Source organism: Humulus lupulus, chromosome 8, assembly GCF_963169125.1.
Source record: "Humulus lupulus chromosome 8, drHumLupu1.1, whole genome shotgun sequence".
Taxonomy (NCBI): Eukaryota; Viridiplantae; Streptophyta; class Magnoliopsida; order Rosales; family Cannabaceae; genus Humulus; species Humulus lupulus.
Window position 1 is genome coordinate 165,935,749 of NC_084800.1, and position 16,832 is coordinate 165,952,580.

Below are 16,832 nucleotides of genomic sequence, written 5' to 3' on the forward strand. Positions count from 1 at the left end.
CGGGAGAGAGAGATAGAACTGAACTTTATTTTCTTTCTGACAGGTTACTTCGATCTTAAGTAACCTCAAGTAAAACCCAGGCTTAGGGTCCCAAAAACACCCTGAGGGTAAAATAGTCAAAATCCCCAGAATTCCCCTCCTGATCTCACTAACTCCCAATATATCCTCAAATATTTATTCCCATTAACTAATAGCCCGGTAATGTACTAAATACCCAACATACCCCTTGACTCACTCTGAGTCAAGTATTAATCTCGTTGTGACTTTCCCACTAGCTTGCTCCCTAGGATCGTTTCATGTCGAGTAACCCAAATATATCCACATAATGATGTGGTCTCACACATAGATCACATATATGCCAAATATACCCATAACAGGCCAAATTACGAAAATTTCCCTCTTAATCAGAAATGGGCCCACATGCATATTTAATACACCTAAACATGCATATCGAGTCATATTATAATATAACTCACATAATCATAAAATGATACACATATATATCACATAATCACATAATTTCCATAATTTTCCATCTTGACCCCCTAATCAAGGCTACTTATTAGGTAATTTGGGACGTTACAGACACAATCAAGCTAAATGTGGATGCTGCCATTTTTTTTATGATTTTGGGAAGTTTGGATTCGAATGTGTAGCTAGAGATCATAAAGGAGGACTTGTTGCAGCAAGGTACGAAAACACGGAAGGTCGGGTTCAACCAGAAGTTGCATAATCTATTAGAGTCAAGGAGGCCTTAAGCTGGATAAAGGACCAAGCATGGGAGAGAATAGAGGTCGAGACAGACTGTCTAATTGTAGTGCAAGCAGTTAGAAGTTCTATTCAGATGGTACCATCTTTTGGTATGATTATAAGTGACTATAAAGTGTTGCTGGCCGGTTACGAAATGTGTCTTTAAGTTTTGTTAAACGATTGACAAACAAAGCAGCTCATAGTCTTGATATGCTCTCTTGTTTAGGGATGGCAATAGGTAGGGTATGCCTATTCCACGACCCTACCCTATAAAAAAGTATTTCTAGCTGGGTTTATACCTTTTTGAACCCTGTGTTTTGTCTCATTACCTGTTTGGACCCTTTGTTTTAACAAATTCATTTTTGGACCCTGTGTTTTGTAAAATGATTCAAATAGACCCCTAAACCTAATTTTGAAGAAGAAAAAAATTGAATACAACAATACATTAGTTATGCAAAATGATTTTGTTTTTGTTTTAAATTGTTTGTTTTGTAAATTATTTGTAAGTTTAGCTCAGAAAGTTTTGACCAAAATCGAGTTTAGGGTTCTATTTGAACCATTTTACAAAACATGAGGTCTAAATAGTCATTTATCAAAACACATGGTTCAAACATGTAATTTGACAAAATATATAGTCCAAAAAAATATAAACCCATCCCTACCCTATTATTTTTTGTGGTAGGGTACGGGTATTACCCTAACGGATTTAGGGTACCCATGGGTAACCCTACCCAAATAAAATTTAAAATAAAAAAATTGAAAAAGAATCAATATATTATACTTATAAAATTAAATGAAATATAACATAATATATTAAGTATTAATATTAGTAAATACCAATAAGTAATTGATTATACTTATAAAAGTAATAAGAATATAATATAATGCGATAGAGATTGTAAAAGTTAATATAATATATTATATTTATTTATAATTGTAGAGTTAATTAAAATGTAATATAATATGTAAAAGATCATAAATAGGATACATTATATTTAGAATATATACATAGTATATATTAATTGATTTTATAACTTTAAATCATTAAATATTTAATTTTTAGTGTATAAATTATATTTAAAAAATTAAGTTAATTATTTATAATATATTGTATGACATGTATTTATATATATAAGATATGCTATTTTTTAATTTATCTTATAAAATTTTATTTTTATATTTTAAAAAAATATAATTAAATTTTAAATATATTAATATAAATTTTAAATATATTAATATAAATTTACATATAAAAATGACAAAAAGAACATAAAGAGCCCGTGTAGTGTGGTGCTGTTTAACTTCTTTGGCAACAAATGTTTTCACGTTTAGAGTTTAGTAGAGAAATATGGAGAAAAAAAAAAGAAAGAAGAAAAAATAACAAAAGTAAGCAAAGGAAACAGTAAAAGAAAAAGGAAAAGATAAAATTAATAACATTGGCATGAAATCATGTGAAGGCACCAATCAAAATATGACACGTGATGAGAAGTGGCATGAAATTGTCAAGCTGGCGCATTCTACCATTGCCAATTAGATTGTCCTGAAATCTATGTAACAGAGCTGTAACGTTATCTTCGATTTTTCTTTTTCTTTTTCTTTTTTCTGCCTTCGTCAAACTCGACGGATATTCCGTTGGATTTAAACTAGTCTTAAATGGAAGAGCGTAGTAGATAGTTTCGGATCTGAGACGGGTCTGTAGATTTTATGTGACAATTATCGTACTAATCATTCTCATCTTCTCAAACTTCGATTTTCTTTTCAACCTTTGCTTTGTTTTTAAATTAAATTTTATTTTTCGCCTTTTTAGCTTAGTTTATTGTCCAATTCTGACACCATGAGGAAGAAGCTCGATACCCGTTTTCCAGCCGTAAGTTCCTTGTTTCATCCCTATTTTTTTTCCTTTTTCTTTTAATTAGTTCATGCTCTTTTATCAATTAGTTTCCCAAATGGAGTTTTTTGGATGAAGAATTTCTCCTGGGTTTCTAATTCTCGTAGCGGAATATTGTGACTTTATGGGCATACCCATTCATCTGAATTGAGTATCTTTAATTTGGGTTTTCGATTCGAATTGTTATGGGGTTTTGATTGAGATCGTGTGTGCTTTTTTGAAATATGTATGGGTTTATTTTTATTTAAATACTCCTGACTAAAAAACAAAAATCTTAAATGGGTTTTATTTTATGAGACTTTTAAGGAGGAGAATATATGCTTAACATGTTTTCTCTCCGTAAGTTTTATCCGCACAGTCCTTCTTTGGGAATTTGTGATTTTGCTCGAATTCGATAATTAGTTTGAACACTGCTTTGTCAGCTTCTTATAGGGATTTGGAATACTAATCTATTTTAGCCTATCGGTTGTTATATTGAATTATTGACTATCTGTGGATTAAGGTCGATGCCCTGGTTAAATAGTTTCTTATAATATATTTCTTGTGCACCATTAATTTTATGGTTGTAATTGGGCTGTGGGTTGTGTTTTTTCTTTTTAATATAGTTTTCATTATAATTCACCCATGTTTTTCTTTTTTTAGTTAGTTTCTATAGGTCATCTCGTGTCTTAGTGAGCTATGAAAAGATAATGCAGACAATATTAGTCAAGGTTTTTTCCAGAGGTCTTAGCGTGTTTGCTTTTAAGATGAATTTGTTATGTTCAAATGAAATCACTCTGCAGTGGTAGAAGAGGTGCTTACTAATTGCCGTTTTGCCTTACTGCTTCTCTTGTTTCTACTTATTGTGCATAATTAGAAGTTGGGATATATTGATTATAGAATCAACAACTACACCAATATGATAGATGCAATGATTATACAGAATGATAGATGATATTAACGTTAAGGTAGTATTTTGTAGAGTAATGAAGAACATGATTGTTGTGTTGGATGCAAATGCAATAATGTGATAAGAAAACTAGTGCTCTAATGGAATGATGGTATTTAACCTTAGTATATATGTGTGGCGGTGTTTGTTGCGATATGGAGCCTACGGCACTTCTTTTAGCTTCTTCTCTCTTTTTGTTGATTGAGATGGCGTAGGTCCTCCATGCTGCCATACTTAAGATTTGGATTTTTTCCCCCTTTTTTTTTTATGTATTCTTTATTTTCTCTTCTGATCAGTATCAACCTTCTTGAGTGATTCAGTTTGTTTGGTGGTAGTGAAAACGTTTGAGTTAGCCGAGGTTATTTTGCAGTTGCTAATTAGTGTCATCACTGTCATCAATAAAAAGATACAGAACAATATAGCTATAGTTCTCAAAGTATTTGTTTGGGATTAGTAGCTCCTCATATGTCAGTAATTATTCAAGTTGCTTGTGTTTGTGTTTATGTATTTTATTCGAATTTTGAAAGATACAGAAATTTCAGCAGATTCTTATAAATATCCAACTCACAATAGATAAGTATTGTTCTTTGAGAAGTTTTTGCACTGCGATATCAGATAGTGCTTTCTGCATCTAATACTATGAGAGTTGTCATATTTTCCTTGATCACTGTCTAAGTCTATGGAATACATTATGTTACATTGTGATGCCTTATGTGATAGCATGACAAACTATGACTGGAAATCTAAGTTCTCCATTTATTTTTTTAGTATTTACATCTAACCTGATGAAAATTTCATTTTGATAGGCTCGCATTAAAAAGATAATGCAGGCTGATGAGGATGTTGGGAAGATTGCATTGGCAGTTCCTGTTTTAGTCTGTGAGTAGCTCTCACTTTCTTTTGTTGTACATAATAGTTTGCAGTCTTATAATATTTATTCCCTGTTGCTTACAATTTTCTTAATATCAATGCAGCGAAGGCATTGGAGTTATTTCTACAAGACCTTTGTGATCGTACATATGAGATAACTCTTCAAAGAGGAGCAAAGACCATGAATTCGTTGCATTTGTAAGTATATTTTGTTTGTCGTTAATGTAATCTATTTGTTTTTCAAGTTCTGGGATGAACAAAACCACAGCAAGTAGTAACCATATATAGTGAGAATCTTGGCACTTTACTTGATGTCGTTTTTTTACACCAAAAGAATAAGAAAAAGATAAACACAAGTTAATATAATGTTCATTGTCATACAAATTGAAAACGAAGGTGCTTTTTGGGGTTAAATGGGATAAAGATTAAAGAACAGATTTAATGGCAGAAGTTTCCAACAAACAGCAAATAAAAATCAAATTCTTTCCAACCAACCCAAACAAATTAAAAATAGGATGATCTTAAAATTTTTTAGATTTATACAACCATATATTGACTATAAATAACTTCATGCCGTAAAGGTTCCAACTAACAAAAGTTACCATGAAAACTCTTATGCTCAATTTCCATTATTGTAGCCAAAAGAACTGTACGATTACTTGTAAAGTATATCCTCTATGTTTTTCAAACCCTGGCTCTCACAGCAAAGATATCTGCAGCTCAATGAAAAATTAGCAAAATAAAGTAGGTCAATTTTACTTTTTTCCCTTGTACTTGTCAGGTGTACATATGATCAATGGTTTAGTTTGTTTAGTAGTGTGTGGGTACGTAGCTTTTGGGTACTAGCAGTGTTATCTTATGTTTGGGGGTTACTGGAAATTTAATTACAACTCAATCTGAAAAAAAAAAAAATTTGAAATTATCTCGAATTGTCTTGATACCCTAAAGGATTAAAGAATAAAATGTTTCTTTTGATTAAATATGTTATATGTTACCCTCCTTCCCCCTTTAAATGCTTTTGTGTATCAGACTCTAATTCTTTTAATTTCCTTAAATACAGAAAACATTGTGTACAGAGCTATAATGTGTTTGATTTTTTGAGGGATATCGTCAGCAAGGTTCCGGACTATGGTCACGGTCATTCCGATGCTGCTGGTGACGATCGAGCCTACACAAAGAGAAGGTTTGCAAGATGACTGCTGTTCTTTTGATTTGATCTATATTGTATTATGCTCATAAGATAGTGCACACGGTTTATGATAGCACATAGATAACTTGAGAACTGACCACATATGACTGGTCACAGTAAGGCCCTAGATATGAATGGTCATAGTACCTGCTAGTACTGGTTGACATGGGTACACAAGCGTTGTTATCCTGTTGACAATACCTCAATGAAAGGTGCCATATTGAGGGATCTTTATTTTTCAGTTATAATTATGTTTTAACAGAAAATAGCGATCAGATGTACTCATTGTCTTTTTATTCTGTTAGGAAAGCTGCTGGTGATGAATGCAATGACAGTGATGAAGAACTAAAGAGGAGCAAGATGGTATGATTGTCCATATTTTCCTCCTACAGCTCCTCGAATCATCTACTCTTCATGTTTTCACTAATTATGTCTAAAATGAGTGTCCAGTTAAATAGTATTTTCCTCCTAGAGCTCCTCGAATCATCTACTCTTCATGTTTTCACTAATTATGTCTAAAATGAGTGTCTAGTTAAATAGTGTTTTGTAGTGAGCCAGTTGGAGTTGCATTTGCATGGGTGAATTATATTAATCTTCCAGTCCCAAGATATCCACAAATACTATATTATGTAATCACATAATTTATCATCGGGATGAAAACATGAAACAAAATGCGGGGTGACTGTTGGTTAAGCAGAATGTTAAGAGAGGGCATTTAATCCATGAAGCTTTTTTTTTCTTAATCTTCTGGTGGTTCTTCTTCATATATTTTATTTTGTATTTGTAGCTTGAGATGACCCATGGCAGTAGCAGTGGCAGAGGAAGAGGCCGGGGTAGAGGCCGAGGACGTGGACGAGCACCTCGCACCTTAGAAAGGGAGACTTCTCACCTTGATCCTGAATCTGAACCCTGCTCATCTCCTCAGTACGGCACCAAACTAAATACAAACCCTGGAGCACCTGTGGAAATTGCTACCGATGTGAAGGACCTGTCTAAGGAAAATACCATTATTGGTGAGGAAACCATCTTGACTGACCCAGCTGCTCGAAACTTTGACCTGAATGATGATGTAAACGATTCAGCAAACGAGAATGAAAAGAAGGCAGCCGCTGCTGTAACAGCAGCCACTGCTGCAGCAGCGACGGCAGCTGTAGCAGCACCAGGAACAGCCCAAGCCCCATTGGCGGGAACTTCTGAAACTAAACATGAAGAATATCCTGGTTGGTCTCTTCCTGAGATGGATCATATGGCAATTGACCCTATTCAACTTGCCCATCTTAGCACAAGGTTAGATCAGGAAGACGAAGATTATGATGAAGAAGGGTAGTAACCAAGTACTTAGTAGATGCTTAAGTAGTAGTTGTGGGGATCGAAATTGATAGGATACTTAAGAGAACGCACCAATAAAATTATATGCGTGCGTACAGATGAAATCATTGTATGAAAAATGTGCCCTCTGGCCTTGTATCTTTCTCTCTCTCTTACTCAACCTTTAATCAGATGCTCCTATTATATCCATAAGAACAATTTGGTAAGGTTGCTTTTACTGAGACTTGTAGAGGTCTTTTGCCTCGGCACTTGAATTTATCTTTTAGAAATGTAGGGTAAGATCGGTAATGGTGGTAGTGATGGCCCCTTCTGAAATACCTTTGTGATTTATGAATCTATTGTGTTTTTCTTCAGATTTTAGAACTTGAGAACTTTTTCATGGCACATTGCCTCTCGAGTTTATACCGCCAATGAATAAACAGGAAGGAAAACTTTTGAAAGTACAAAATACAAGCCTGGCAAATTGTGCATATTCATTTATTTTAAAATGCTACAAGAAATAAATTCATACGTCATATGATACAGTATCATATCGTGGAAGTTGAAAATTTTTTCCAATGCGCAGGCCTCAGCTTGAATTTAGCATTATTTTCCAGTGCTTCTTAATTAAACAAATATATATATATATATATAAATTTACGCTTTAAACTATATTCTCAACTTCGCATACTTATCCTCCAGGCAATACAACAAACATTATGCACCCATACATAAGTATTATACTCAAAGGTAACAGTAGGATCATATGCCCACACAGTTGTTAGCATGTTACATCGCTTTAGCATTATTTTATACAGGTTTAGAAAAGCCATAACCACATCGTAATTAATAGACTTCACCACCATGTAAATTTAAGTAGAACGGCAAAAAAGGCCATGTTTGATTAGGGGTGCTGCACAAGATGTCCATGCTAAAACAGTAGTCTTGGAATCAAGAGGAGTCCGCTTCCATCTGGTTAAGATGAAAATTACCTTCATTGTTCTTATGCACCACAGCCTTGTACTTCTCTTCTTTGCTTCCTCTCTTGACTTTAAGGAGCAGGTCAAATTTAGCAAAATCATCAATCACCTGTTCTTGCAGCAGAGTAAACGACACTTTAATAATGTGAAATCAGCAAAACAACCTCAAAGTTGGTTAATGTATAAATAGAATTGCTCGGAGAGCACAATTTTATGGTGCAAATAATTTATTTTTTCCTTCAAATCATTTTGCAGAACGCCCTAAATAAGTAAAATTTAGCACAACCTTGAGCAACTTCAAATACTCCAAACCACCATCAAATGGAATCTAATCCACCAAAGATATGTTTGCTTAAGATTCATACCTCAGCCTTGGCATGAACAACCTCCTGAAGTTCATAAGGAAACAAGGAGTTGGATCTCTTTTGAAGAGTGGTGATAGCATGGTTTGCAGCATCCTGAACAGCTGGATCATGCACTGGTACGGCTTGCCACCCTGCGCCATGCCCATCTGATTACACCAAAACACCTTCCACATCATTCATAATAATCAACACATTTCTTTCCATCCATATCCATCAATGGAGTACAACTATCATCATATTGATATTTAAAAAGTTTGAAACTTGAAATGGAAAATGGTCCCAACTAATAAGCACTTGGGTATTTTAGCAATTTCATCATAAAAACACATAAATATTTTAAGGGAAAATCTAATCACTTCATTAAGTAAATATTAAGAAAATAAAAAATGCTGGGTCAAGTCAAAACCTTTCTTAACACCTAGATCGGAAGAAGTGAAGGAGGGAGTAGCATCACCAGCATGAGTAAACTCCTGGAGTTCCTTGAAGTTAAGCCATGGCTTGACCCAAACCTTGGCTTTGTAAATCTTCTTCTGACCAGCCTCAATCGCCTCCAGAGTCAGATGGTGCAACGTACCAGCCACCACCTGCTCTTCCGCTTTCACCACCCTTGCGAACTCGATCATCGCATTCTATATAAACAAATAAATATAAATATATACCAACATTAAATTAAAAAATATTTATAAAGTGGATCATCATCAAAATTAAATGAAAAGAAAGAAAATTCGACACCTCTTTCTTGTTGTGTTCTTCGACAGCAAAGCGACCGAGATCTTCGAGGTCATTGCTGTTCTGACATGATTGGGATTCGCGTAATCCGCCCAGAGTTGCCATTGAGGGTTGGGAGAGGTGTGAGAGAAGGAAGACGAGGAAGAAGATTGTAATTGCAAATGGCAGGATCAAATTCATTCGGTTTCGGTTGCCTTATTATTGTTTATAATAGAAACATTTGGCCTTATAATCCTTTGGGGTATCCGTACTGGGGCCTAGTTGAGTTGATGATGCGTGTCTCTTACGCGTGTCGTTGTTAGATCTTCTTTTACTTTCTTAATCACCAAGTTTTTCTCTTCTCTTCCATACTTGCATCCATACCTATAACGCGCCTTATCGTCTATTTTATTTTTAGCATTACCCATATGTCCTATGTCATTATTATTATTTTTTTTAAATTTTAAATAATTTACTTTGCTGAAATTAAAGTTTAAATAGTCTATTATATTTGTACATATTTTTTTATATACAATATAAAGATATTTTGTCCCCTGATTAATTATTTTCTATATATAAGTATTATTAAACATTTGTATATTAAATGCTAGAAGAAACATGACAAATAACATGATTAACAATGGGAGGAGTGCTTGTTTATGTGCAAAAAACGTCAAAACACGTGTGTTTCATTAAAGTAAATAGTTCAAGGATTGCTTGCAGGAAGCAAAGCAGCAGAGGCTGAGCCTCTGTGCAAAGAAAACCAACTTGAGTAGGCTTGGGGGAAGTTGGTTGAACTTGGCGAGAAATGGAATTAGGAGTAGACACATGGACCAATAACAATAAGTCTTTCTTAACCCTTCCATTCTTTAGCTATAAATAATTGGCTTCCTTTGAGGCAAAGAAGTTCTTTCTGAGTGTTTACGATTCTGTTATTCTGTCAAAATAGAAAGTGAGAACTGACTTAAGCATCAAAAAGTTTTCTAGCAGCTACACACAATTGGTTCTTGTCAAAGACCGAACATGGAAGAAGCTTCTCCCAAAAGTTGATTAAGTCACGAGGGAGGTAAAGACAGAGGATGGTAAAGTGAAGGCGTAGAGAGAGAACCACATTCATAGTTTTTATTTTAGGAAACTCCACGTGCTCAGGAAAATCGACCCGAACAGTGGGCACCGTCTGTGGGAAACGACAGCGTAACTTCTTGATTTGTTTGTTTTCTTAAACCTTTTTGTTACAGAAAAGGAAAAAGATGTGAAAAGAAAGGAGTTGAAAGTCACGCCACCAAGAATAGAAGGAGCGAAAAAGCAAACAAGTGACCCATTAGCATAAAATGATTTCTCACAAGAAATCCACAAGCTGATGGAGTAGATGAAGATAGTTCAAATGTGTGCGGATGAAACGTACAAGGAAATAGTGGCTCAACATGAGAGCACCATGGCAGATCTAGCCAAGAAGCAAGACCAGATGGCCAAAGAAATGACTTGAAGGCAGGAAAAGATGGCTGAGGAAATGGCTCGCTAAGGAATGAAGCATACGCTAACAATCGAAAGAAAAAGAACAAGAGGGAAGATGAGGGCACCCCTCATACGAATCACACGTAGAAGAATAGGGAGAAAGTAACAATGACGAAAAAGAAAAAGAAGGTGAAAGCGATGCCGAGGAGCATCATGGCAAAGACAAAGAAAACAATGATGGATCGGGAAACAAGAAGATAGAGGCCACAGTGCCCCAAAAGCTAGCGAGGCAGGAACCAAACCCAAAGGTACTAGATGATTGGAAGGAGCAGATGATGAAAGAAGTTCTAGAAAAGATGGCAGGCAGCCAACCTCCGAGCACTGTAGAGTGGGTCTCGACGGCCATCAGAGGCATTTACAAGTCCCAATATGAAGATTGGATCGCCAACGAACTGAAACTGAAAGACTTTGTTCTCCCAAACTTCACATTGTTTGATGGGAATTCAAATCCAGTTGACCACATTTTGCACTTCCAGTAGAAGATGGCTATGGAGACTGAGAATGAAGCGATTCGTTGCAAAGTGTTCTCCACTACCCTGACTGTGTCAACCTTGTTGTGGTTCAGGTAGCTTAAACCACAATCCATTAATTGATTTCAAGAGTTGGGAGATCAGTTCATGCTTCAGTACAGAGGAAACACAAAGACATAGAAGACAATGGACGATCTGTATGTTATAAAGTAAGGGATTAGCGAAAATCCTAAAGATTATCTGAAAAGATACATGAAGTTGGTCCACCAGATAAATAATGTGGATAAGAGGACAACCACTAGGCTCTTCCGAGAAAGCCTGTAGAAGGGATTGTTCTTGTGTGAGCAACTTTACTTGAAACCTCCCAAAGACTTGAAAAAGATCCAAATTAGAGTGAAAGGAGTTTCTAGAATTTTAGAAATATAAGACGATGAGGCTAAACGAGCCGCCCTAATATTTATTCCAAAGACAGAAAGTTAGAAAAGGAATGGACCAGGTACAAAATGAAGGAGATATTTCTCGCAAAGATCAGATTACCAACAGTCCTAAGCACGAGAGAAGAAGCAAAGATTCAACTCTCCACTCATAGAATGCAATAAAGCAAAGCCCATTTGGCGCAAGCCTAACAAAATCAGCACACCGGTGGAGAGAAGAGACAAAACAAAATATTGCATATTTCATAAAGATATAGGTCACGTGACCAATGCCTGCCACACTTTGCAAAACCAGATCCAACATATGATGCGTTAAGGAGGGTTGCCACAATATGTCAAGAAGCCAGTCAAAGCTCAAGTTTCATCCGACACCACGACAGCAGGGTCAGCCCATCCAACACGACAGTCACCGTGGCAGACCTGGAACACCGTCCACCTCGAATGGGAAGTAAATTTTGAAACAGATTCCTATGATACTAGGAGTTGTAGAGCCTACCATTGAAAAGGAAACCTCACCAATTTAGAGAAATGAACGATAGAGCGAGTGAAAATGATGAAATATTTGCAAAACAAAGTTAATTTCATCATGCCCGAGGATAGATACTTTCCAGCAGCACCAATAACATTTACAAAAGAAGACCTCAAGAAAGTTAGCTTGCTACATGATGATGCCCTAGTAATCCGGTTACAAGTGGGGGATTATTAGTTGGGACAAGTGTTGGTAGATGGAGGAAGTAGTGCAGCCATATTATTCCAAGAAGCCTTGTAGAAGATGGGCATAGAAGAATCCCGAGTATGGCCATCCACTATACCAATTTTATCTTTCAGCAGTACCCGAGTATATCCACGAGGAGCAATGGAGTTACAAGTAACAGCCGCATAACGAACATTGAAGGTAGATTTTATCATAGTGGATGCGCACTCTGGGTATAATGCCATTATGGGTAGGGGATGGACACACAAAATGCAAGGTGTGGTGTCTACACTGCACCAAGTAATGCGGTGCCAATCCCTAGATGGAAAGTACACTATCGACATCAAGGGTTGTCAGAAGCAGGCAAAGAAATGTTGTACCTTTGTAACGACCTAAAGTTGCTAATAAGGTTTAGGACCTTGATTAGCGTGCCTAGAGGGCAATAAGTGAATTAATATGCTAATATGTGAATTTAAATGAATATGTGATTAGAAGGCATGTTTAGGTGGTATAAATATGCATGTGGGCCCCGTTTGCATGATAGGGGTAAATTGGTAATTTTAGCCCGTTGAGGGCATAAATGTGGTAATTGTATTATGTGATTTGTACCACATGAGTGTGGTGTTATTATTGTGATGCACGCGTCGAGACGGTCCTAGAGAGCTATTTAGTCTAAAAGTCACAACGGGATTTTATACTCGGCTCGGGAGGAGCCTAGGGGTACTTTGGGGAAATTTCATGAGTTGGGTTGTGAGTTTGTGGTTAATGGTTATTGGTGATTAGGTAACCTGAGTAACCATTAGTTACTGCTGAGGGTAACAAGTTTAGATGGAAAATGGTAGAATTGAAATAGAAGTGAAAGGACTAGAGTACCCTTGGAGGTTTAGTTAGGAAAGGATTATTAGAAGGGGTAAAATGGTCATTTGGCAGGGGGTTTAGAAAAATTTCAGCTGGGATATTGGGGTACTCGGTTTAGACACTTAGTCATATTATGGGTTTTGTTAAAAATTGAGAGAAGAAAAGCTTAAGGGAAATCTAGGGCAAGAAGAAGAAGAAGAAGAAGAAGAGTAGAAGGAGCTGAAGTGGGAATTTAGGAGGAGTATCAAAGAAGCTTAAGGTTGAATTCCCCACTTGAGGTAAGGATTTTATGCAATTTTTTAAAGGTTGTTTCTGTTTTGGTTTAAGGAATTGAAGCATGGTTTAAGTTTTGAGCTATGGGTTTAAATTTTCTGAAGTTGAAATCAAAGGTGTGGATTTTTGGGTGTGATTGTGTTTTTGATCTTGATACTAGTGTTTATAGGTTGTGGATTTAGATGGTTCATTTGAAGTTTCAAATTGATCTTGGGGTTTAGGTATTTGTTTGGGATGATTTGGAGAGGTTGTAGCTCGAGAAAAACGCAAGAGAAAACCCAGAAATCTGGGTTCGCGTAGGGGCGCCGCGGCCCTGTTCTTTGGTGCCGCGGCGCAGGCTTGCATCAGGATCAGAAAAAGTTTCTGGGCGCCTAGGCCCTTGATGGGAGCGCCTAGGCCCTAGGCAAATTTTGACAGTGTAATTTTGCATTTTTGGGGCTTTTGCCCGGGGGCTCGGGGGATGGTTCCAATACATTGTTTTAGGAAATTAGAGGTCCCGAGAGTACGGGATTGGTCCCGTGAAGTGGTTTTGGGATTGGTTAGTATTAAAAGTGTTTTATGTGTGTTGTGACTAGGATTTCGGAGAGGCTCGTGCTAGAGGACCATGCTTGTGACCTTGGTGCATCGGAAAGCTCGGGATACAGGTAAGAAAACTGTAGCACCTGAGAACAGGGCATGGGCCCATGGTGTTATTGCAGGGCATGGCCCTAGATTGTATTACGTGCTAATGTATAACCTTAAATGAATTATTGTATGTTTCAATGATTATTTCGAGATGTACTATATGTGTGATTATAATGAAATGAACGGCTAAGGCCGAGAGCGGCGAAGGCCGAGAACGGCCGTGGGGTCGGAAGTAACACTTAGCACTAGGGGTGAGCACATTGTGGTTTGGGCGGTTTGAACACTTTTTAATACACCACGCCACAAGTGCGGTTTAGTAACTAGAACACACCATGCGGTGTGATTTGGTTGCACCAAACCGACCAAACCAAACCATTTTTTGCGGTGTGGTTTGGGCGGTTTTCCACGGTTTGTGTTAAAAAACATGCCATAACAAAATTTAAATTTTAAAAAAAATACTAAATCCTTAGTTCATAACAAATCCTTAATAAGTTTTAAACAACATCACAAGTTATCAATTAAGTTCAGTGAAACACAAAAAAAAAACATACAAATCTCCCATATTGGGTAACTATAAAAAATGATATATATGTAAAGTTTATTTTTTTTAATATATTTGTAAGTATGCGGTGCGGTGCGGTGCAAACCAAAATTTCACACCGCCAAACCGCGCACCGCACCACACCGCGCGGTTTAGAAAAAATACAAACCATACCGAACCATTACACTTTTGACACCGCGGTTTGCGGTGTAGTATGGTGCGGTGCGGTCGGTCACCGCGGTTTTTCGGTTTAGATGCTCACCCCTACTTAGCACATGGAGTGCTTATAGTCAGGTTGGGACCCAATGGATACATGAGTTATCCTTACGGTAAGGACCGAGATCCCAGGCTATGGTAAGGCCTCTGGGGCGGCATGGCCGTGTTTGTTCAGTCTGATGGTTTTCCTGTTTATCAATGGATTATATGTTAACTATATTATATGCATATGTTATTTACTGTATGAGTTTTCTTGCTGGACTTCGGCTCACGGGTGCTCTGTGTTGCAGGTAAAAAACCAAAGGGTCAGTCAACCAGCCATGAGCATGGAGAGCGTGGGGGCGGCGCGTACATGTTCGGCCTGCCCGACTGCTTTGGTTGGGGGCTTTTTGAATATGGCTGTATTAACTTGTTCTTTTGATAGTCAATCAAGTGTAAATCTATTTTTGAGTTGTAAATATTTTGTAAACCTTATTTTTGGGATCCTAGATGTTGATACTTAAAGTTTTCAATGAAACTAAGTCTTTTCAAAGATTACAGCCTTAGATTCTGGTTAGTCACACTTTTGTTCTTTGAAAACCTCGTAGAGTCAGTTAGTTGCACAGATGTGTTTTAAACTCACTTAGTAACGACTATAAGGTAGTAGGGCGTTACAACCTTAATAAGGGAAGTTAGCGGTAATAGTACAAACCCTCGCGTCAAGGACGAATAACCCAAATAACAATTAGAGGGTAAACTACCAGCATATTTGCAGATTCTAAAGACGGAGGATGAGCACCATGCAGAACAAAGTACTATAGATGAATTAGAATAGGTAGTCTTAGATCCGACATAATCAAGTAAAACGGTGCTGGTACAAGCCCACATGGAAAAAAATGAGAAGGAGAGGCTGGTGACCTTGTTAAGGAAACATAAAACCACCTTCGTGTGGACTCCAAAAGATATGCCCAGAATAGACCCCGAAGTGATGACGCACAAACTCAATTTATCGAAAGATTACCCTGCGGTAAAGCAGAAAGCCAGACAATTCACCCCGGAGATAAATCAAGTGATTAATGATGAAGTGGATAGGTTGTTGTATGATGGATTCGTTGAAGAATGCCAGTATCCTTAATGGATTTCGAACCTGGTGGTTGTACATAAGAAAAATGGAAAGAAGCACGTGTGCATAGACTTCACGAATCTAAACAAAGCCTGCCCTAAGGATAGTTTTTCGCTGTGAAAGATAGGTCAAATGATTGATGCTACCTCAGGGTATGAACGAATGAGCTTCCTGGATGCTTATTCGGGCTATAATCAGATTCCAATGGCTCCAGAAGATAGGATACACACATTGTTTACTACAGAAAGAGTCTTATATTGTTGCAAAGTAATTCCATTTGGATTGAAGAACGCAGGAGCAACGTACGAGAGGCTGATGAACAAGGTCTTCATTGACCAGCTGGGAAAAATTATGGAAGTTTATATCAATGACATGGTAGTGAAGTCGAAGAGGAAGTAAGACCACATCGAGCATCTAGCTGAATGCTTCGCCGTGCTAGACAAATATCAAATGAAGTTGAACCCGACGAAATGCACCTTTGGGATAACATCGGGACAGTTCCTTAGGCAAATCATAAGCAAGAGAGGGATAGAATCCAACCTGACTCAGGTACAATCATTGGAAGAATTGACAAAGTCGAAAAATGTTAAGGATGTACAAAAGATAACAGGGAAAATAGCTGCACTCAGCCATTTCATTTTGAAATGTCAGACAAGTACCAACCATTCTTCCAATGTAAAAAAGAAAAATTCAAAAGCTACATAGGGGACAAGGCAAAACAATGCCTTCACACACCTGAAGGAGTACCTCAGTTCGCCACCAATACTAATGTTGCCTAAGGAGGAATTATACATGTACTTAGCAGTGTCAAAGGTTGTGGTGAGCTCGATTTTATTTAGAGAAGAAAACGCCAGGCAAAAACCAATATTCTACATGAGTAAGTTGCTACTTGACGTTGGAACCTGATATATTACAATGGAGAAGCTCATCTTGGCATTGGTAACGTCCAAAAAGCAGTTGAAGCAATACTTCGAGAGCCATACGATCGTGGTCCTGATAGACTGTTATCCCCAAAATTTGAAAACAATGACGTGGCAATAGAAGTGACAAATGGCAAGGAATGGCTGGGTAATCTGGCTTAGGAGTGATCCGGTAGAGTTTTTGTCAGACCAGTGAAGA

At 37.1% G+C, this 16,832-nt stretch overlaps 2 protein-coding genes across 2 annotated transcripts; one reads left to right on the forward strand and one right to left on the reverse strand.

The window, feature by feature from the left end:
- The first annotated feature begins 2,345 nt into the window (after nt 1-2,345).
- Nucleotides 2,346-7,307, forward strand: LOC133798626 (uncharacterized). The gene is made up of 6 exons (XM_062237030.1): nt 2,346-2,617; nt 4,373-4,445; nt 4,541-4,634; nt 5,497-5,619; nt 5,931-5,988; nt 6,413-7,307. The coding sequence occupies exons 1-6, from the start codon at nt 2,585-2,587 to the stop codon at nt 6,950-6,952; spliced, it is 921 nt and encodes a 306-aa protein (XP_062093014.1). The 5' UTR covers nt 2,346-2,584; the 3' UTR covers nt 6,953-7,307.
- A 332-nt stretch (nt 7,308-7,639) lies between these two features.
- Nucleotides 7,640-9,342, reverse strand: LOC133798627 (cysteine proteinase inhibitor 12). Its single transcript, XM_062237031.1, has 4 exons — nt 9,011-9,342; nt 8,685-8,907; nt 8,279-8,424; nt 7,640-8,022 (listed from the first exon to the last, which is right to left on the reverse strand). Exons 1-4 carry the CDS (start codon nt 9,185-9,187, stop codon nt 7,885-7,887), a joined length of 684 nt encoding a protein of 227 aa, XP_062093015.1. The 5' UTR covers nt 9,188-9,342; the 3' UTR covers nt 7,640-7,884.
- Between the last annotated feature and the right edge of the window lie 7,490 nt (nt 9,343-16,832).

Excerpts from the sequence above, each read along its gene's own strand:
- LOC133798626 (XM_062237030.1), top strand. The coding sequence starts at position 2,585 with ATGAGGAAGAAGCTCGATACCCGTTTTCCAGCC. Across the intron at positions 4,635-5,496 it reads ACCATGAATTCGTTGCATTT|AAAACATTGTGTACAGAGCT; the intron begins GTAAGTATATTT and ends CCTTAAATACAG. Across the intron at positions 5,989-6,412 it reads AACTAAAGAGGAGCAAGATG|CTTGAGATGACCCATGGCAG; the intron begins GTATGATTGTCC and ends TTGTATTTGTAG.
- LOC133798627 (XM_062237031.1), bottom strand. The coding sequence starts at position 9,187 with ATGAATTTGATCCTGCCATTTGCAATTACAATCTTCTTCCTCGTCTTC. Across the intron at positions 8,425-8,684 it reads CGATCTAGGTGTTAAGAAAG|ATGGGCATGGCGCAGGGTGG; the intron begins GTTTTGACTTGA and ends TGGTGTAATCAG. Across the intron at positions 8,023-8,278 it reads TTGTTCATGCCAAGGCTGAG|GTGATTGATGATTTTGCTAA; the intron begins GTATGAATCTTA and ends CTGCAAGAACAG.